This window comes from Rhea pennata, chromosome 12 (assembly GCF_028389875.1).
Source record: "Rhea pennata isolate bPtePen1 chromosome 12, bPtePen1.pri, whole genome shotgun sequence".
NCBI lineage: Eukaryota > Metazoa > Chordata > Aves > Rheiformes > Rheidae > Rhea > Rhea pennata.
The window spans coordinates 14,814,662-14,837,717 of NC_084674.1; the positions used below are offsets into that span (position 1 = coordinate 14,814,662).

Genomic DNA, 23,056 nt, shown 5'->3' on the forward strand with positions numbered 1-23,056 from the left:
AGTCTGCCTGTAAGCAAAAATTGGCTCGACTCCGAAAGAAGGGCTGCATTAGTTCCAGTTGTGAGGAGTGTGGAAAGTGAATTAGTTTTTGGCTGAACTGCTACTGAGCACAGCACTTCCCTTTTCACAGCCTTAAACAGCTGTTGTGCTCATTTAAGTACCTACGCTGTTCTGTAGTGAATACCTTTGACCCTGGCTTGTCCAATACAATATTGTATTTAATAAAGTTTGATTTAGACTATCAGAAAACTATGCTTTCATGCGTTAGCAGCTTCCCTAAATGTTAGTGAGAGCTACATGAATGTGATCCAGGGCACATTTTGACAAAAACAGATTAAGAGGGTGATTTTGTTGCCAGTTCAACTGTTAGGAGCATTTCTATCTCACTCTAGTTGTTCCTGTTGGTTTTAAGAATATATTTCAATCAACCATCAGCAGATTAAACAGTGATATGTTATTCATACCATCTCCTCTAAATAACTATGTGCTTGAAGGAGCTGTGATGTTAAATCAACCTGAATGATCTCTGAGTGCTAGGTCTGAATCTACTGCCAAGTGATGAATGCAGGCCATATCTCTCAAAACTGCCTGTGTGGCTGTCTGTAAATTGCTTTTTATTTAATTTTTGTCAACAGCAATAGAACAGGGAAAAAGAATGATCTTACATACTGTGCTTAGGTGCCCCATCTGGAATAATTTAAAACAGTTGTCAGTCTCTACTGCCCCTCTATGTAAATGCTTTGCTTTTACTTTTTACTTTATTATGTATTGACATGACTGTCATGGTTCCCTATGGAAAAATACAGATTTTTTTTTTTTGCGTTTTGTGTTACTTGCAAATTAAAAGAAAATGAAGTGTTATTTTTCTCATTGGATGAGTTTTCAGTATGTTATATCTCTGTTGCTAAGGTATTTCAGTCAAAAACCGTGTTTCTTCTTGGATTGCTACTGAATTTTCTGTATCTGTAAAATGAAGAAAATTGCTATCGTCAACACAAAATCCAAACTAAACTCTCCTTTGCGTGGAAAAAGGAAACCAAACAACAGAACATCCAACCCAAAAGACTACTCCAACAACAGCAATATAAACTATTAGAAAATACTGGCTTTCCTTTATGGATTTTATACAAACCTTCTGATACAATTCTTGCTTATGGAAAATGTGTGTAAGACAAGAAAATGTTTATTGTGCATTATTTCCTTTAGCTCTGTAAATGTGTCATTTCCATTTTATGCTAATGGACCTTCTGCATGGAGGTTGAGGAGGAAATACCATTGTATATGGGATCTAGGTAGTGTTTCTTTTAAGATAAATTCTTACAACTGCTGATGTTTTGAAATGTTTTATTGCTTATAGAGGCATTTGGGGATGATGTATGAATCTTATCATTTAATTTTATTAGTATTTTGCACATTATTGTCAGTATTTTCCGCAAAGATAACAAGTAGCAAAATACATGAAGTCTTTCTAGCCTTCTGGGTTTTTTTGGCTCTGTGTTTCTGTCACTTAGCGCACTGTAGATCAACTGACTAAAATAGTGCTGTAAGCCTTATCTTTGACAGAGTGAATCTGTGTACATCTGCAGGATACCAAATAATAAACAGGCATACTTATTTATCTACCTGGAAAAACATCTTATTTCATAGCTATATTTTCAGTCAGCATCAACCTAGACTAATGATTGTGAAGATCCGATTTCTACTTGGTCTACTCACAGCTGTGTGCTATTCAGCTTAAAAGCTGAAAATAGGATCAGTAGATGAACTTGAGCTAACACCAAAGACAGAAATTTGTCTTGCTGCCTTCCAGTACAACTTCAGTTTCCGTCAGTGTATCTTAAGTTTAAACAGGGTTGAAATTATTTTTTATCTTTTTTAGGACACCACAAAATTCTAAGAACCCTTGAGAAGAAAACTCTTTCTAACATCAATTCTGAATGTTAGATTTGATGTATAGGATTTGATGATGGGATTTTGATGTATAGGTCCCTTTTTCCAGTACATAAAACCGTTTGCTTTACTGCAGCTGAAATTACAGTTGGTTTATTGCATGAGCTAGTATCAGTAACACATGGACCCTTCATAGTAATAGTCCTGTATTAGCCTGTGGAAGTTAATGCAGCAAAGTTAAGTACAGTAAAGGAAAAAACAAGGGTTGTATCCTGATTCTCCTCCAGTCCTCTAATTTTTGAAACTATATTTAAAATTTTAATAATCCTAGTATTTGTTAAGGGGCATAGTTTTTTAACTGGTATCCTAAGCATGCATTTTAATGAGACCATAACTAATAAACTTTTTTTAAGAGACTGAAAACATAGAAATGCCATTTCTACAATTCCTGAATAGACTTCTGTCACACTAGTGATTTCTTCTATATGGCAGGTGCCAATCAAGGGAGCCATCACAGTATGTTTAAGCTTTTTTTAAAAATCACCATCAGAACGTAAATTTAGAGCTCTTGTCCGCTAAATTGAAATGGGTCTGTTTACTTGAGGGAAAATGGGTTAAACAATACAATTGAGATGGTTACAGTGATGTTGTAAGATGTAGCTTAGAGTATCAGAGCATTTTATGAAAGCATTTATTATTTATTTGTCTTTTGAATTAGACTTGCATTAGGTTTATGCCTCTGACACTCTGGTCTATTACAGTGTTAAAGAATCAAGCTTCCTTGGCTCTCAAGTGACCAAGTATTAATGTTAGCAGTAAACAGTTGTTTGCTGGTGATGCATTAGTTTGTATCTTCTTACAAGCCAATTTGCAGAATGTATAGGCAAAAGAGGAGAAGATAACATGTTAAAATAAGCTTGAGCTCCACACTGAAGTGTGTGAATCCTTTCCTAATTAACTTTCAATATATCAAGTAAGGTCAGTAACTACTTTGCCTTTGCTGTGCAAAGCAAAGAAACATGCAAGACAAACCACACTCACTCCTGAAGTGAACTTTGTTCTCATCATTCAGTAACGCCTCACAGCTTTTCTGTCCTTTTTCTCAAGATTTTTTTTCTAATAATAGCAATTACAAATATTCTTAACACAACATTCCGTATTAATTTTAGGCAATGTATATTTTTTAATAATAAAAAGGCTGCTCTATGAGAAAAATGATTTAAATATAGGGTGCTTGCAGTGTCTAAGATAGCAGAGGTGCTAAGTAAGCAAGCAGGATTTGGGTGAGTTTGGTTTCCTTTTGAATCACTTGGCCTTTTTGTGCCCCTTTTCTGCAGTAGTAGACAGTACAGGGCTGTAGAGAATAGTATGAGGCGTTCTGATGCAGTACAGAGGAGCTTAGGTTATTGCTATCAGTTGGCATGGAAGTTTACTTCTCAGAGCATACTGCAAGTAATTTCAGTTTGTTATTAAACCTGATGTGGGTATATGTCATTTTGTTACATGATATGCGACTTTTTATTAAGAGGTTTCAAGATCAAGTTATTTACTTCAGAGATAGGTCTGTCTGATACTTTTCATTGTAAATAATACTTTCATTCAACATGAAATATTCCCTTAAAAAAAAAAAAAAAAAAAAACCACTTCCAGCAATAAAGGATCTGTGTACTTGAGGATGTGTGTGGGCATGCATGGAAGGAGATCTTCACCTTGGGTCCTGCAGTGACAACTGTTCTGCTTGGCTGCATTCTCCTAGTTGGCAATTTGTGGATGCAGCACATCTGCCTCTTCTTTTTCCCAACTCTGTCCATTTGCATGTGAAAATAATTGGTTCCATGATTCATCTGTCATCACATGAACAAATTAAGCATGTAATTTCATGTGTGTTTCTTCTTAAATTTTTGAGGGAAGACTAGCACCTGATTTGCAAAGGTTTGAAAGGTTGGTGTATATATATGTTTGGTAACTGACAAACCCCTAAGATGCATATACATACATATATATATACACACAAAGAGGACTCAAAATGTCTTTTGTTTAAAAAAGATGGATTTTGTTTATGTAATATGTCTTCTGATATTTTAAAAACATTGCATTTACAGGCATTGTTTGCATTCATGAATTGTTATCTTTGGAAGAGAGTTTCAACGATTTTGTTTTATACATGCGGATTTCAACTTGGAAATGCAGAGAATTTGTATGTGTTAAAAGCTTTTACCCAAGGCAAATGAAAGATGACTACTATGTGAAACAGGTTTTAAATAAGATCAAAAATGCGGAGTATTTCAACAATCTGGAGTACCTGAGGCATTTCGTAGTTGGGATCTGAAAAAGCAGCCTCTGATTTTGATGAAGCAAAAAAGGAATCTTTTCAAAATAGCATAATGAGAGCATGAAGTATCCATCTTTAGCCTAAACTCTTACTGGGAGTCTACAGGCAAATAGAAGTGACAATTCTCAATAGTTTTACTTAAAATAGAACTTTTTGTTGAAATTTAAGACCAAACCACCTACACATATAGAGGTGCTGTTACGCATTATCTAAGTTCAGAGGCCACAGAAATATTAATAAATGTGCTGCAATCATTTCTGTATTTTGTCATTTGTTCCCTGCTAGCACTGATTGTGTTTAATGCATTTTCTTTAAGTGCTAAGAAAGAAGGAAGAACAAAAGCTGTGAAATGAATATATGGCTTGTTGTAAACCTTAAACTGAGTAGTGAGATGCCTTTTCTTTAAAGATAGTGTAATGGGGTTCTTTTCTCAGCTGTATCTGTTTCACACATTTCTATATGCGATAATTTCTTGCTCTTAAGATCCATTTGAAGAGGCCGGAGTTTATTGGCTGAAAGATTTTCTTCATATATGAAACTCAGTTTGGTCTGGCACAGCATTAAGGCACTAAAAATATAATCCTGCTTATGGGTTTTTCTGGAATAGTGATATCATTTGAATCTTTCATGATTGTAAAAGCCTAAGAAAAAAAATTGCTACTGTCAGGTAGCATGATAGTTAAAAATTAGGAGGACAGATGGTTTTGAAGGACAGTCTCCCTTTATGAACCCTTTTTCTGCCCAACTGAGGAAACGTTTTTTTCCAAGACTACTAATGTGATTCATGTAATGCATCTTTTCATCTGATATCCTCAAGACAGGAGCTATTGTACAGACATCTCTGAGCACCTTCTGTCTCCTCCCTCCTTGTTCTCCCCTCCACAATAAATAAAAAAACCCTTTGATACTGTAATAAGCAAGTTGGACTCTGTAGTTGATGCACAAGAGGAGTTTATCCGTAAAATTTTGCTACACTGGCTTTTGGAAAGTTCTGTGTAATAACTGAATCATTCTCCCTAAATGAGCCAAAATTGTTCTTACTAATTTTACCTCTAAAATTTGTATTAAATTGTAAAGTGTTAAGTATTAGGAATCCAATGAAGTAGCTGTGTTAAACATGAGTTTTTCGGTAAACATTCAGACAGGGATAGAAACTTGATTTTTTTGCTCAATTATGTTGATGTATCTTACCATTCTGCTGTTATCCCAATAGTTCGTTTTTGTTGCATGGTATATGAATGCATGGTTTAGTTTTATTTATGTTGAGAACAGGAAACGGATATGGGTCACTGGAGGAATGAAAGCAATGGCCTTCCAGAAAGATGTGTTAAAATAACTTTTCCTACATTCCCTGTACTAAACATGGCTGTATGTACTAAACATAACTATCACAGTAAGAACTAAATTATGTATGTGTGTAAGTTTTTTTTAAAATGTGTCATGCGAAACTTTTCTGATGATAAAAATTTTATCTTCTATGTATTACTAGCGCTCCATCAGTTTCCGTAGTGACAGTCGCCCAGATCTGTTCAGTCCGCGACCGTGGTCTCGAAATATGCCTCCCGCTAACACAAAGCGAAGAGATAGCAAACTGTGGAGTGAGACCTTCGATGTTTGTGTAAATCACATGCTTACATCTAAAGAAATCAAGCGTCAAGAGGTATGATTTTGTTTACCCCAAATTCCACTTTTGAAAGTCATCTTTAAAGTGTGGGGTTGGGTAATGCCAGTAGTCGTTAGGACAGTTAGGCAAACTTTCTGAAATGAAAGAGAACACCACCACCTCCAGTAGAACCAAGATTTCATTCTTGATCGTTATAATTCAAGTTACTACATTAGACTGATTTTTTTTAAATAAGCTCATCATTTTCCATAGTAAATGTAAATTTACTGAGATGCATCATATCATGATCGGCTACATGTGTGTACAGGTTTTGTATGGCAGTTTCTGTAGTGACTGATGGCGGTTGATATATTTCAAGTCCTATTCTGTTACTCTAGTAATGATACTTTAGCATGCTGTTTCAGGACTAGATTCATGAGGTGAATCTAGTCCTGTGAGCACATGTGATATGTGCTCACATAGAAGTGCAGCCATTACCCCAGTAGGAGAAGAGTGTCTCTGAAGAAGTTTTTAGTGCTGGAAAGATGAAATTTCGATCATAAAATGCATCTTCTAAAGCAAAACCAAAAAAAAGTCAATCGTCTTAGTGTGTTTTACAAGACCTATTCTAAATAGTTTATATTGTTATATGAAAATGGCAAAGCTCCCACTGAAATCGGGAAGAGGAGATGTGTACTTCAATGACTAGGTTAAATTGTATTTTTTTTCTTGACAGAAGCCCCCTGTCCAAGTGAGGTGGAAATTCTACATCATAAGCTACACAGAAATACCTCAGAACCTTATTACTAAGTTGTATATGTTATCATTGAGGGAACTGATAAAATTGTGTATTAGGGTGGTGGGTTTTTTTAATTTGTCAGATTTTATGTCTCAGATCTTCTTCAAAGGAAGTAGCTAGCATTCACAGAAAGTTCAGTAGAGGTCTGCATGCATAATGAAATGGTACCAAAGTAAGAGTGCTTACTGCCAAAGAAATGTTCTAATGAAAATCTGTCTTTTGACCTATTAGAAAACCTGGAAACTTTACCACTGTGTTTGTTAAAACAAAACACAGCAAGTTTCTATTCAAATGTATAAACTATATATATGTATTTTTAAACTAAAGCAATTAACATCTAGTTGAGTCAAAAGTTCACTTCTCTGGAAATGCATTGGTCTGAAGAAATTCACTACTTTGGCTAATTCAGAAAAGTATTTTGTAAACAATCTGGCAGGGCCATGTTTTTAAAGGTATTGCACATGGTTCTGTATCTATCAAATTAAGGCTTATTTTATTCCTGCAATTAGATTTAGCAGAGAAATTCTCCTAAATGGTATTAAACCAACTGTTCAGAATATAATATCAACTTTTAAAGTTGAATATTATTTAGGTAAAGATATTTTATAATACTTGTGTCTTTTTACAGGCTATCTTTGAACTTTCTCAGGGAGAAGAAGACTTGATAGAAGATCTGAAGTTAGCAAAAAAGGTCTGTGTTTGAAAACATACAAACCACCACCATACCCACCCACCCTCAATATTCAGTTGTTCATATAATTTTTTTAAGTAGTCATTTCTTTTTATAGTTAATAAGACAGGAAGACAAACAAAAAAGCTCTTTTTTTTCCTACTCTTTCTGAAACACAATTGTGATGCTTTAATTTTTTAAATAATATTAACGAGAAAGCTTAAGAAAAGCTTCTGAAACTTTAAAATATTCTCAATCATTTGTATGTTTTTAATTACGAAGAGCTTTAAATATTATTTCTGATTTTTCTGCTACCAATATTTTATTAATTGTGTAACTATTACTTTTTCTTGCAGGCATATCATGACCCTATGCTTAAACTTTCCATAATGACAGAGCAAGAGTTGAACCAAATTTTTGGAACATTGGACTCTTTAATTCCTCTACATGAAGGTAAAACGCTATTCTTTTTCTGCTTTGTTATTCAATATGGATTTATAGTCATCTCGTACAGGAAGTGAAGTTTTTCTCTTTTTTAATCATCATTAGATCTTTTAAGGCGGCTTCAAGAAGTCAGGAAGTCTGATGGATCAACAGAACATGTTGGCCACATCCTTGTGGGCTGGGTAAGGCAGACTTTTCTAATTGATTTTAGTTTTGATCTGTAACATAGTTTTTACATTTATCAGGCCATTTTCTTTCCATATCTAACATAACCTTTCAAAAATATATTTTCAGTGTTTTTAAAAGGTAAAGGCAACTGTTTAGAGGTGTAATGAAATATTTTATTTTTGTGGGTATTTTCCGTAAAAATATCTGGACTAGGATGTGATTTTTAAAGTTCTTGCTGTTCAGGAGATAAGCAGTTTTTAAATGCTCTAAATAATAATCAAGGGCCAACCTTCAAGTTAATCTGATGTTTATCATTTGTACCACATTTGTATCCTGGTTTCCTACGGAAATGAAGCCTACACAATGTGTAAATGCCTCCTACGGTCATTTTTGAACGTCATTCTATTCTAATCAAGTTTATAGAGTGCTAGTGCTATCAAAGATGCTAATTTCCTAGGAGTTCGTGAAAATAGACAGTGATATAAGAGAGATTACTAACCCACTTGCAAAAAAGTTGCTAAGGTCACCCTTTATTAGCATCCAACAACTTTAAACAGATTTGGTTTGTTTGTTAATAAAATTACATGAAAAATAAACTCCTTCTAAAGGATTTAGAAGTATGAAAAGTTTATTCTGTGAAATACATAAGTAATTAAATTCAGCAGGAAATGTTGGTCTTGAAATTTTTAAGGGATTAGGTAATAACATATTTAGCAGCTCTATGTGAAACACTAGCCTATTGTAAAGGCAAGAAACATATATGACTGCTGGTACGTAATGCATATAATTAGTGATAGCTGATAAATATCAGAAATTATCTCTGATTTTCTTTGCGTGAAGTAATTCTAAATATATTTTCTGGCGTGTTTGAACACGAGTGAATACATCAAATACATCTGAGTCTAATTTCCTCTGTAGAAGATTTTACACATACTTCAAAGTATAGCAGTACTTGTAAAAGGATATATTGTTTCAATTAACAGGTTTTTTTCACACTTAAGACATGGTTCTTCTGTCTTAATTTGATCGAGTTTCCTGTGAGGAACATAGAACTTTGACAGAGCAGGGACTGCAAGGTCAACTTCAGTAAGATACTGACTATTCAGTTAACTATCATGGTTCCTTTAACAAATGAAACAAGTATAAGTTAGTAGGAATAAATCCATGTTGATCATTGCAACATATAACTGCTATTTTCTTAGGAGTTGCACAAATTATTATGTTTAAAATCCCCCATTAAATTTATTTTGATGACAAAATATTGTCCATGTGGAAGCTCGAAGAGATGTATGCTAAGTGTATACAATAATCTGATGATATGGAGATGCTTTTGTATTAGGTTCTAATTAAACAGTAGACTGACCAAACGGTCAGCTTATTGCTATCTAAAACTGGACAAGTCTTACACTTTTGTAAACCTTCCAGCATATGCTGGAAACATTATCATCAATAAATTGCAGATAATTCTCCAGAAGTTACTCTTAACAGAACTTCTAACATCCTGAATCATTTGAAACTTTCTATGTAGCAAACTGTTTTGCTTCAGTTGCAGAATAATTTACTCCTTTCCTCAGCTTCCTTGCCTAAACTCCTACGATAGCTACTGCAGCAATCAAGTAGCAGCCAAAGCTTTATTGGATCACAAGAAACAAGATCACAGAGTGCAAGATTTCCTACAGCGCTGCTTAGAGTCTCCATTTAGTCGCAAGCTGGACCTTTGGAATTTCCTTGACATCCCAAGAAGCCGTTTGGTTAAATACCCATTACTACTCAGAGAGATTCTGAGACATACCCCAAACGATCACCCAGATCAACAGCACCTTGAAGAAGCTGTGAGTTTCTGCTTTTTATGAAATTTACAGCATGTTAATTATGCTGATTAATGAATTCAGAGACACTGCATAGAATATGGAAATGCTAATATATTTATGAACAGATGAAACTCCTGCATGAAACATCTAGCCTCCATCCTCCAGTTAAATCCTATTTCAATAGCGAAGTCATACCAAAAATGGGTAGTGGTGATAGTATTTTCTGCAGCTCTTGTCCAATCCTAGTCTATCTTATATTTATCTGTTAGTGTCATTTTCCATTATAATCTAAACTGCGTAACATGGAGATTTATTTAGAGGATTTAGATATTTAAATGAGCTTTATTCGCTGGGTTGAGTGATCATATAATCTCTGAATCTAGATCAAATATAATCTGCAGAGAGATTGCTGAAGTTGGACTTCATTCTGTTTCTTATTCTGAATAGCCTTGTGCTGCCTGAAGTAAAAACACAATGAAAAAGTCCAAGATTTTTAAATTTCTTTATTAATGGAAAAGGACCTGATTCAGATACTCTGAAAGCTTTCCAAGATTTCTATTCCCTTTTCCATATATATAATCCAGTAATTCAGCGTGTGTACACACACACACACGCACCCATCCACCCCTGGTGGGTGCAATGGCTGGATCTGAGAGTTTGTGAGTTTACCTTGAACTACCTTTTTTCTTTGAAGAAAACCTCATTAAAAAAAAATCAGTGGCAGATTTATTTGAAACATACTTCTAAATTAATGACTAAGTAAATAAATCGGCAGCCTGATGCTTTTGGATAGTATTAAAATTTAAATAGAATTGAATTAGTGTTTTGAAGCCAAAATTTTTGATTTGCCTACATCTAAGTAGTTCATAGATTCTGGCCTCTCTTTGTTGAAAAATGATGGGCTTGCTCTCTCAGGAAATCTCGTATTTCAAAGTACATGTATACTGTACTGTTCTGTTGTTCCTTCTCCAAATCCTTTGCCCAGCTCAACTTTTCTATTGTAAGAGTGGACAACAGTGGTGAAAATCCAAAACTTGGATGCTCAAATTTATATGTAATCTGTACTTACACTAAGTATATTTCCCCTGTAAATGTTCTTTTGAAACACACACACACAATTCTAAATATCTCAAAGAATCCTTCTGCTTATTTTTGATGTTTTTCTACATAATGTCTGGTAAGATCTTCTAAAAAAAAAAATATTTGAAATGGTTTCTTCCAGTGCTTACTTATATTTGGTAGTTGTTTAAAAAAAATACAATCAGGCTTTTTCTTGATATTTCAATAGCCTTATATAGCTTTGTGGTATTCTGTTTCAGCAGAACACTGTTTATCTTTGAGGTGATGTATTTCATAAACTGTACATTTGCCAAGTTAAATTAGGAAACAGAAATTACTATATGTGGTTAGCTCTGAACAGTGCTTTAGGCTTGTGAAGTACTCTTGTCTTCGTGCCTAGAAAAGTGCTATAAGCATATCAGGCCAACTTGATTCCCAATATAAATCTCCTTGGTTCAGTGGATTATTGAATAGTTATCTGTTTGGCCAGACAACCTTAAATTATGTCTCAGCCTGTCTCCCCGCCACCACCACCTTATTTAATAGAGGAATTCTATCAAGCAATCTGTGATCACTGTTACAGTTGACTGCAACCAACAGAACTTCACATTCATGTGCCCTATATAAGGAGCCATATTTTAAGTTTGGGATATAATCATCTCAAGGTCTTAGAAAATGCAAAGCATTTGGGTAAATTGGGAAACATATTTTTATAGAAGAAATAAAGGTTTTCATTTTCTTTTATTTTATTTTAAAAAGGCAAAATAATTGTTCCTTTTAACTGTACAGTTGTAGGTATATGCAAATAATGGAATTGAAAAATAAAACTAATTTACCTGATTTCCAAAGACTAACTTTCATAACTAGGAAAAGTTGAGAAAACTTATACATTAAAGCAAGTTATTTGTCCTGTGACATTTATTGGCACATTTCAGCTGACAAAAATGCATCTCTGATTGTATTTCTTGCATCTCTTACCTTAATTCGACATACTTAGGTTTGATATAAAGAGATAAATACCTGATTTTCAAACAATAGTTAGAAAAAAATGATAAAACGGAAATACCTATGTACACTGTAGTCTGCTCAATTCTATTGCTGATATTAATACTGGGACTTCAAAGAGTTCATTAAAAATAGATTGTAAATGAAGATTAATTTTATTGTTAGCTACAGTTTAAGTTAGTAGACGATAGCTCTGAGTGTTGGACTGTCAAATTAAAGTTTGTGTGTTTTCACTGTTGCTTTTCAACAGATAAATATAATTCAGGGTATAGTGGCTGAAATCAACATAAAGACCGGTGAATCTGAATGCCAATATTACAAAGAAAGACTTATTTATCTTGAAGAAGGCCAAAGAGACTCATTGATTGATAATTCACGTGTTGTGTGCTGCCATGGTGAACTGAAGAATAACAGGGGAGTGGTAAGGAACAAATATTTTGTCATAAATAACTTTTGAAGATCACTTCATTTTGTATGACATATTAGTGGTGAGTAATTGCAAGTTGTTGTACTATATAATAACATCACAGCTCTCTCTATAAGAAGTTGATAAGTATTAGCTGCTAACTATTACAGCACTTCTCTAGTCAACAGTCGGATATCGATATATGGAGGTATTAAACCTACATGTGTCAGTCTCTTGACATACATGTTTCTGATCTCAGAGACATGATTGTAATGTCTATAAATAATATGCAAAAATGCACTAACATGTTAAATTTGTCAGAGGCTGTGGCTAGTAAAAATGTCTTGCTTGCTTATTTTATGCACGTTCAAAGTGAATTTATTGATCTGAGAAATGTGATATTTGGTACTATGAATTCCAGTCTCCAGTAGTCTTCAGTGTTGGTAAGTGTCATAAGCTAAGTTTTTCCATTTTTAAAGAAAAAACATGTAGATTACTAGAGATATTAATAGATTAGAAATCAGTAATTTTGAGGGTTTTTTTTCCTAGTTCAAATAAAAAGATATTGAATGAACAAAAAATGAAAAAGATCATCTTTGCATTAACTGAGCTTATGAAAGCTAAAGAACCCTCCAGTAGAATTCTGAATGAATTTCTCAGCACTGGGTGTGCTTTGAAATAGTATGTTCATATGTACAGTATAGATACCTAATGGTTTGCCGTACAACTGAGACTCAAAGAGGAAATGGAAGCTACTTTCTGGTTTACCTTATGAAAATGAGGCAGGTGGTTAGTGCAAAGCCAACCAGCAAGAAGTAACTGGCCATTTTTTCCTTACAGCTAACTTTATTTACACCATCCATCCCACCTCTGCTTTTGTTTGGTAGCATAACAAGAAGCATATAATTAATTCTTTTCAATTTATTAATTGTTATATAATTCTGCTTTTTTTGGGGGGGTTCCACACTGGGTTATTCCTGGAATGCATTTGACAGTGTGGGATATTTTTATTTTTGTGGGATGGGATGGGAGATACAGATCCAACCATTTATATCTTAACGTTGTCAGTCTCCTTTTTACACATGCTGTTACAAAGTGTTAGCTTTTCCACCAAACAAGAGTTTTCCCCACTGAAAGGAGTTTCATATGACTCCCACTGAAATCAGCCATAAGAAAAAAAAGCTTTACATTTTGAAGAATCTGCAAAACTTCATGGTTGATGGCTTGAAACTAGTGAGTTTTAAAACGATCAAATTTCAAAATATACTAGGTATATCTATCTTTTTTGTTCTTAAAACTGAACAACCTGTCTGTTTAGATTGAGAGTCAGATCAGCTTTAGAAACAAAGAGCAATTACTCATGATTGAAAAGAAAACCTTGGCAGCAAAAGAAAGGGAAAAATAAATAATATTGGTGCAAGGTTTCAAATGAAATGATTTTAAAAATTCATTTTGTTTATTATTGGAAACCACTGGAGATTGCAAAACATAAGGAGAAACATTAAATTTAAGAGGTTAATAGCTGGCTTTTGTCACCTAGGAGCAAATGTAATATTCTGAGCTTCAAAGAGATGTAACAAAGCTAATGTCTGTGGACAGCATATGAATTGTAAAAGGACTACTTGTAAATGGTCATTGAAAATAGCTGGATGAATAAGAATGCCTTTCTGTTAGTAAAACAGGGAGTAGTGGTACACAGAGAAAAATAAAAGTGGGTGTCAGAATAAGAGTGTTCATAAGCAGGCTGTTACAGTTATCAGGAAACAAAAGGCATTGTAACAGGGAAAGCTTTAAAATTTCATGCATAACATTTAAAGGCCTCAACTTTAAAAGGTGAATTAGGATCATGGCATGAGATACTGGGAAGAGGGCATAAAAATAATTTTATAATTTTTTCAATTGGTGTAGCTACATGAATATTTAAATGTTGAGTCATAAGTTATTTAAACAGTGGGAAGGGGGCAATGCTTATTTCAACTTCAGATAACATATGCTGGTTTACATAAACTTGATTTAATGATGTTCCAAGGAGTGAATAATACTTTATTATACATTACTATTTAACAGAAACTGCATGTCTTCCTCTTTCAAGAAGTGTTAGTGATTACTCGAGCTATCACCCATAATGAACAGCTCTGCTACCAGCTATACCGGCAGCCAATTCCAGTGAGGGATCTTGTGCTAGAAGACTTGCAAGATGGAGAGATGCGAGTGGGTGGATCCATACGTGGTGCATTTAGCAACAATGAGAGAAGTATGACTGCACCTTTTGATTTATTTTTCATGTGCTCTTTTGAAATTATTATAAGCTTGAGGCAGCTGCCAGTGAGATATCTCATTGTTTTCTTTAAAAATAGCATTCCCTAAATACAAAATCTTGATTCTTATTTCAAACTGCTATACTATGTAGTAACTTGCTTCTTTTAGACTGTTTCTCAAAGTCCTTTATATTGATAATGGGAGTCCTCCACACACCTTATTCTCTGTTGCATTGGGAAGGGGAAAACTATGTAATGTATAATAGCAAATCCACAAAATTATAAGGAAATATATTTTGAAATCTTAAGATAAGCTTTAGTTATGACTCTTCCACTTTATGATGGCATTAATTGCTACTCCATAGCTAAGGCTTAGATAGATACAGATAGTTCACGTAGCACTCAATGTTAGGGGTGCAGCTCTTCTTGTTCATGCAGCTATTCCTGTTCATGTGAAGAGATGAGAATTTATGTCCTTCTGGTTAAACATATTAGAAAGATAGTGTTTCCATTACAAGTCTCCTTTGAATCTTGCCTGTCTTGTGAAAGCTTCGAGAGTGTTTTGTGTGATAGCTTTATTAGTGATGTGAATGGAAGAGATGAGGCAATCTCCAGCTGGCACAGGGAACAATATTCACTGGAGATTCTGGAAATCTGCTTTGCAGTGAAGCGAGATGAGTTTGGGAGGAGCCCTAAGGCTCTATACAGTAGCTCATACCTGGCAGAATCAAAATTGTTTAATCCAGCAAAAATGAATTATTAGAAGTGGTGCTGCTGTTCTGTGCACTACCGAACACAGAGATATGCATACTCTTCTCACTGGTCAGACATGGTATTGGCAAGAAAACACAAGTCAGATTTTGCAGATTCTCTTATCTTTAGTGTACTCATTTATTATAAAATTCATTCATCCAAAACATTCAGCATGTTTATATATATTGTTTTTTCCAGTCAAAAACTTCTTTAGAGTCAGCTTCAAAAGTGGATCTCAAAGCCAGTCTCACTCACTACAAGCCAATGACTCCTTCAACAAGCAGCAGTGGCTTAACTGTATCCGTCAGGCCAAAGAAAAGATTACGTGTGCAGGAAAAGCCAGAGTGCTGAACTCAGAAGCACATTTTCTTTTGTCACCAAGTGGAAGCAGAGTATCACAGGGAGAAACCACCCTTGAGCAAATGGACCAATCAGACGGCGAGTCAGACTGTAGTATGGACACGAGCGAGATCAACATTGACTGTGAACGCATGGAGCAGACAAACTCTTGTGAAAGTGAAAAACAAATAGAAACTGATGTTTGACAAAAATTAAGGTTCATGGAAGAAAACGTGCATCTTACCTGTACAGTATTTGCATTCCATACATGGAACCCTTTGGAGAAGCACTTTTAAAATACTTTTTTGTGACAGTGTCAACGCAGTCCTCCTTGTATTTGTACCTATGAGTGTAGTACTGTAAATGCCAATCTGTGTAAGCTGGAATCTCTTGCAACTCATATCCTGTGATTATATTCCATAAACATCTAAGATGGATGAAAGAGGTACTTGACCAGTTATTCTCAAAGTCCTGCTGTAAACAGAATCTCTAAACTACTGTTTATATGTGCATTACATAAAAAAAAAAAATCTTTTTATAGTTTGTAAAGTGCTTTATTTGCCCTTTAATGTGGCAGCTGACAACATGGACTTAATACGGGGTTTCAGGATGGATATCAAAATCATAAGTTTTCACAAAGGTCTATAAAGAAAAGATAGTTTCTTGACAGGGAAGAAAAACGTCTTTCAGTAACCTATATACCTCTTGTGGTATTACATGAACAAGAAATATAGATGGCGAGCCATGTAACCAGTGACTCTTTAGGGCTTCATTTTTCAAAATGAAGAACTTGCACCAAAATCCAGCAACCAACATTAAAATCTGATCAGTTAAAAGTAGTCAGCATGGTGCAATAATTTACACATCAAAGCATGTAATGCTAAAAATAATCAACTGAAAAAAAAACCACACAGCCAGCACCAAATTAAATGCTGGGAATACTGGGTATTTAAGTTGCTAGCTTTCTTTCAGTGCCATATATAGCTCTACTATCCCAAACAGGACAAGAGCTGAGAAAGTTTTTTCTTGTGAATATGCCCTCTTCAGCATTTTGCACTCTGCTGACCTCCACTGTTGGTTTTAAACACTGCTAAAGTAATGTTAAAACATTTAAGTTTCTGTAAATGTCTGTTTACAGTTACATGCAGTTGGGTTTAAAACTAAATGACAGTTTTATATAAATGGTGCTCTACAAGTATCCTATGGGATTAGGTAGAGAAAGTTTCAACAAAAAGGGAATTGATTTTCCTATAGGATATATTACATCCCTTATATTTTTGTCAAGTTTTGTCTTAAAAGTTTTTGTTGTATTTAATCTTGTGTAATTGGCAATGTCACTGTATTTTCCAGTGGCTGATTTAATCTACTCATGATGAGAAGCAAATGAGTTGCTTAAAAATGCAGCCTAAAACACTCAGTTTGATATCCTGTCACTTTTCAGGAATCCCTTCCTAATATTTTATTTCTTCATATAAGAAATAATACCAGTCGGCTGAATGGTAGTATGGCAAGCTATGAAACTGATATACTAATAAATTTAAATGATGCTTGATATCAAACAGGATGACCTGTGCAAAGTACTTGTAACAACACAAGTAGTAAAACTGCTAAGTTACTGCCAAAAACATTTATTTCTCGTGTTCCACACGTTTACAGAAAATAGTAAATGTCAAGTATCTTACATATATATATTCTGATGTGCATTACAGAAATCAGTGTGACAGCATGGTAAACAGTATAAAACAAGTTATATTTCTTTATTTTTCAAAAAATATTGTATGTTTTACCCTATAGAAAATATTTCTGTATTTATAGTTTTTCAGAAAAGGTAATTTTTTTTTCTGTTTCAGGCTTTGTAATTTATTTCAACTGCTTCATTTTTAGAGCTGAATGAGTGTGCCAGTGAAGACAAGAGAAAAGAAAATTGTACAGAAGAAAAGGCGTAGGAAAGCGTTATTAGGTGATGAACTGTTTTCATAAAACTTACTCAGCAATATATTTAAAAAGAGAAAAAGGCATGTAAAATGTTCGGCTAGGGAAGAAAAGAAAGAATGTATGTATTGTGTTTTTGTTTGTTTTTGTTTTTTTTTTTTTTTTTTTTTTTTTTAATAATAGCCTTAAACTTTTCTGGAAGCATTTTAAATAAATCAGATAAAACTTTTGAATTTTTTATTTGGTTTGCTTGTTTGTGCAAGATGACTGCAGAAAGATTTCAACGGTTAGCACAGTGACCAAAGCATGCTTTACTTTTGGTGAAGGTATTATATATTTAGCTCTAGTTTACTATACATAAAACGGTAATGCAGAAATTAGTCATTGCACTCAAAAATCTACATTCCCCAAGCATTTATATTGTTATAAATTCAATTTAATAAATAGATGTAACATAAGATTAATATCCCACCAGTAGTTTCTCTCTCCTGATTCCTTTATGATTCAAATGTCTGCTGAATATATATTTTTCTAAAACATCAAGATGATGCATTTTGGGATATTGTAGAAAGCCAACAACCAGCCAATGAACCTCACAATACTAATTTCTGTACTGACTTTTATTTCACAACCTGCTTAGCATCGCATTTAACACACTATAGTATGACTGTTTCAGTTTTGCTCTATTGTTGACACCCACTCAGCCACTGATTTTGTCTAATAAAGCTTAAAGGATTTTTTTTTCCAAATCATGTTGAGGAATAAGCTTTCCAGTTTAAGAATGGCAATATCATTTTGGATTTGGTTAGCTTGTTTTGGTTCTGGTACTTTTAAGATGCAGATGCACTTGAATGATTTTTCATTTTTGGGGGTGGATGGTACAATAAATTGTTCCAAGCATGATGATTTAAATGTAAAATGCTGAGTGTAAAGTAGGGGGGAAAAGTAGATGTATGAATGAATATGTGCAAAAGAGACCAGTAATAACTGTGGTTAGTAATCTTAGTGTCAGCAGAATGGAATCTGAGAAGCTGTGTTGATAAACCAGATGGGTGCAGCAACCATTCAGTAAGCATAGGCTTCTTCACGGCTCTTACACAGAGAATTGCTTCTGATTTCATGTTACCCACCACCTTCTGCTGATGAGACAGTTCAAAGCCATGTAGACTTTTACGGGATTATATGATCACTGCTTCAGCCTCTTTTCAGTGTTATAGTGGGTGTTACACAGATGCTCAGGAAACAATCCAGATTGGTCCCTTAAGGACAGTGATTACAAGAGGAACCATAATAGATTGGAAAAGGTATCTCAGATCTGGACTGATGGTGCGAAATATAAACTGGAAGATATTTGGAGAGGTGTGTTGAAAGTAGAAGGTCGGGTAGGTTTTTGTTGTTCTTTGAACCCTATAGCAGCTTTTTGCATTAGCTCTGTACGGGATCTTATGTCACTCGTGTCTCAGATGGAAGAACAGTGCCATGGGCAGAAGGTGGAAGAGAACGGGTTAGTGTGTGTAAAAATTGCAAGAGTCAATGAATAGCCAGAGTTGTCCAGGTCTTCCAAGATCTCAAAGAGGGGGTGGCAAAATAAGGGGAATACCAAGGATACTGGATGAGTTCCAGCCCCTCTAGATCTGTGATCGATGTCACAATTTGAGAAGATAATGAGAAGTCCTCCTCTCAAGGAAGACAAAGATCTGATGTGGTAGTTTCATACCCTTTTGACAAGTCTCATTAACCTGTTTTCTCTTTTATTCCTGATGAGAAGAGACACTCAAGGTAGTCCTGGTTTATGAAAAGGTTTGATGATCCAAGGAAAAAGCACAGATTGTCTTGACTGAAGAAGAAGGTGAGCAAAAAAGAATGCCCTTAAAGTCTCTGGAATTTATGGGCCTTTTGAGACCACCTGCAAAAGAAAAGAAAATTCTCTGTGGTCTTTGATTCCCTGGATTTGGTTTTCAGTACTGAGAAGAACAGTAACAGGATGAAGACAACCTATGCCCTGGAACACAAAAGTTCTGCTATGAGATGCTGGGAACACTTAGTTTAAAGCCTGTGAAGCTCAGCTCTGGTCAGTTGCCAGAGACCAAATAGAAGATGGGTCCAAAGTTGAGCTCCAAGGTAGAGAAGACATTTCTCAGTGGTGACTCGTATTCAGTGTGATCTACTTGAACCAGAGCTACCGTTTTAGGAATGCCCCTGAAATTGTGAGAACCAGGTCTCTTGAGCCGTTGTAGAAATTTCTAGGGTTTGAAAGATGCAAGAAATACAGCAGAACTTGCAAATATAGATTTAATAGGTGGACCTTTTTGATTAAGTTGATGTTTTATGGTGAAACTCTCTGGCACTCATCAGACTATCTTGATTCCCAATATCTAAAATAGTCAGAAACCATGGGTTTATGTATATTGAAGAAAGCTCACTTCCTTTGAGCATAGGGTTCCAGATCTCGCCAACCTGATGTTTGGCATCAGTTGGAAGGGTTGGAAGTCCAAAGGGTTGGAACCTCTTTTCAACAGTGTCCTGTTCTGAGGTCATTGCATGCTAAGCACAGCTTGAAGCCATCAGACAGGCAATGACTATGATGGAGAAAAGAAATAAGCAAAAGATAAGAGTGAAATTAGCCAGTAAAGAGGGTGGGGGGGGGGAAGAAAAAAAGCTCTTTAAGACCAACCTTTTTTGTCTGCTAAGGATTTAAAAATAAGTGACTGGAAGATTCTTCCAGTATCTTCCAGTATCTTCTTTCAGTATTACAGCTGTGATCTTCATAACATGTATACAGCCTTTCAATCTACTACTGCTAACTATTGAATAAACAGGAACATCCAAACTGCAAGGAATTAAATCACTGAAGATTTTTATAAGCTAGTGCATCCAAAAGTATTTAAGTGTTTTAGTTGGATTTTAACATTCCTGACATTCTTTGTGCATACTGCTTTCTGCATAAGATGAACATTTTATATGAAGAAGTTGTAATGTATTTTGTTTTGTTTCAGAATGACAGTGCTTCTGTATTTAATGTGTATTTGTGAATACCAATTTTTAAAATACTGTAATAACTTAATCTGTTTTACAGGCTATTGCTGCCATCTACTGGAAATAATAGAAGTATTTTTAGAGCTGATTTGCTTACTTAAAATATTAAAATACTTAAGATACTTAAAATTTGAAAGAACGTTTGAAGAAAAATCAATCTATCAGTCATTGCTGAAAAATGAAATAGTAATTTCTAGTTATTTGAATGAAATGTATGTGCACATATGCTCAGACTGAATAATATTTTGCATGTCTTCATTTGTTCCCACAAGAGAATGCTGAAGTACCTCCTGGAATAAGCACCTAAGTTTATTCCTTGAGCATGGAGCTTATGCAATTCTCCCTTGCAGATGTCTCATATTTTGTGGCTATTACTCTGATTTAAATCTACAGTACTAATGTACTATATATTATCTGATTTCAGAATCAAAGGGATCTGCAGCTACTTTGTACTTGAGTGGGAAACCACTTGGTGCAAGCCTGGAAGTCATGGTTGAACATTTGGCAAATATCACAAACCACAGAAACCAGAACTAGAAAGACTATAAGGTGACAGATTTTACTTTTTACTTCAGAGTGTTCAACTGATCTTTTTCTGTGGTAGTTTTTAAGTGAAGCATTGTTCTGTGAACTTGGGATTCTTGCTATATTTTATACCTATTAGGATTTAAGTTTCATAGTACTATAGTGATGCAGAACTGTTGCATCATTTTGTCAAGTAGTAATTTTAGTAATGACTTATTGTTTTTTGTGATTATCTCTCAGATAAATCCTCAGGCTTATATTAATTAATATGTAAAATAATTTTGTGCAACTGCACAAGTAGTATTTTTTTAAAGCAATGGGTAAATGAGGAAAACCTCCTATGTTATTGTTTGATAAATGAAAATTTCCTCATATGCTCTTTGAATTTGTATGATATATGTTTATAATGTTCATATTTCTATATGAATATGTCTAAACACATTGCAGGCATGTACTTCAGCATATTGTGCAGTATTCCTTGTGAGAAAAGGTGGTAAGCATACTTTTCATGGAGCACAATTTTAGTAGATGATAATTTCACACACTGTTGCCTTTTTTTGCAGTTGTTTCTTTAGTGCTTCTCAAATTTATTTTATTGGAATGTGTATACATTCATGCAAAGAAAGAGAATTACTAGAATACAGTGAAATATGAGATTTATACTCAGTATATTTATTCTGAAGTCTTTGGCTATTCAATGCCTGTGGATAGGTCTTTATCTGTTGTGAATATTATATCAATAGAGCTATGATAATTCAAACAAGCAAGGAGGTATAGAGGTCGTGTGTATATATACGTGCTGAAATTATGTTTTCTTAAGTGCCTGTGCACGCGTGCACACACATACATATATAAACACACATATATAAACTCATACAAATAGAGACATACATGCATACTCACTCACTTAAATGTATGCCGTTGATTTTTAGAATTGCATTAGTTGCTCAGATATTTGTGCTCAATGCTTGTGTGCGATTAGAATGCATTTCCAAGACAGTCTGCTTCTGAATTCCATAGGGACAAACCTTTCAGTTCGTCAAACTAAGAACTGTGTTTGAAGAAAAATACTGACAATATCAAAAAAGTATGAGTAGACAATTCACATTTCTCAAAAAGATGCAAGACTTTTATGAATTACATGGCATAATTTGTTAGTGAATCTAATCGTAGGTCCTAGCACTCTTCCAGTCCTGTAAACTTTCAGTCTTTCTTCATTCAGAGTATTGATAAATGTAGTCATTATGCAGAAACTTTTTTTTTTTTTTTTTTTTTATCTTTGCTTTGTCATTACAGGAAGCTGTGATGAGACTGATTAACTTCTAAAAATCCAAACTATCTTAAAATAGAAGATGTAAAGAAATGTAGATGTAAATGCTGCTTCTACTTAGAATAAAATGGAAGCTTCATGATGTTTAAAAAATGAAATTATTTCAGCAGCGTATCTCCCTACTTAGACTGATACATATGTTCTAAAGGTAATCTGAGTTTTTTAACTGGGTATCACCTTTACTACCTCTTATCCATATATAACAGTGTTTTACCCAAGTAATTTCACACTTTCAACCAGAAAACCTGGCAGAGCTTGGATGCATGATTTTAAAGTTTGCTTCATTTTCACTCAGACTGGTAGTATACCCACCTTCCAAGAGCATGTGGGGATAACTTATGGCTACTACAAGACCTCCTTTTCTTTAGATCTTTTTTTCAGCTTCCTGAAAGCACAGATATGTTTTTCAGAAACTCTTTTTTAAAAATAATGGTAGATAATATGGCTGGAAGGATGTAGATTAACTATATGTTAATCCACTCCTGAAAGAAATTTGTCTTACCTAACTTTAAAACACTGATTCAAGAAATTCCACAGTATGCCCAAATAATTTCTTCTAGTACTTAACAACTTCTGTTGCTAGGCAGTTTTTCCTAATGTTTAACCTAAATCTCCTTTGATATAATTTAAATCTCATCCCAGTCACTGAAGCCGTGAAGAAGGGATATTTCTTCCTTTGCAGCAGCATTTTCCATA

The 23,056-nt window shown here is 34.5% G+C and overlaps 1 protein-coding gene across 6 annotated transcripts in view; it reads left to right on the forward strand.

The window, feature by feature from the left end:
- The window catches only part of ARHGEF3 (Rho guanine nucleotide exchange factor 3), a 140,358-nt gene extending 122,656 nt beyond the window's left edge, over positions 1–17,702 (forward strand). For 5 of the 6 annotated variants that reach the window (XM_062585715.1, XM_062585717.1, XM_062585716.1 and 2 more), the window contains 8 exons: positions 5,712–5,882; positions 7,253–7,315; positions 7,651–7,747; positions 7,844–7,920; positions 9,481–9,738; positions 12,032–12,202; positions 14,255–14,441; positions 15,397–17,702. In XM_062585715.1, the coding sequence (XP_062441699.1) occupies positions 5,712–5,882; positions 7,253–7,315; positions 7,651–7,747; positions 7,844–7,920; positions 9,481–9,738; positions 12,032–12,202; positions 14,255–14,441; positions 15,397–15,743 (1,371 nt within the window). In that variant the 3' untranslated portion in view covers positions 15,744–17,702. The remainder of the gene's footprint in view (positions 1–5,711; positions 5,883–7,252; positions 7,316–7,650; positions 7,748–7,843; positions 7,921–9,480; positions 9,739–12,031; positions 12,203–14,254; positions 14,442–15,396) is intronic. The other variant, XR_009959692.1, reaches the window with a different exon arrangement.
- Positions 17,703–23,056: the final 5,354 nt, after the last annotated feature.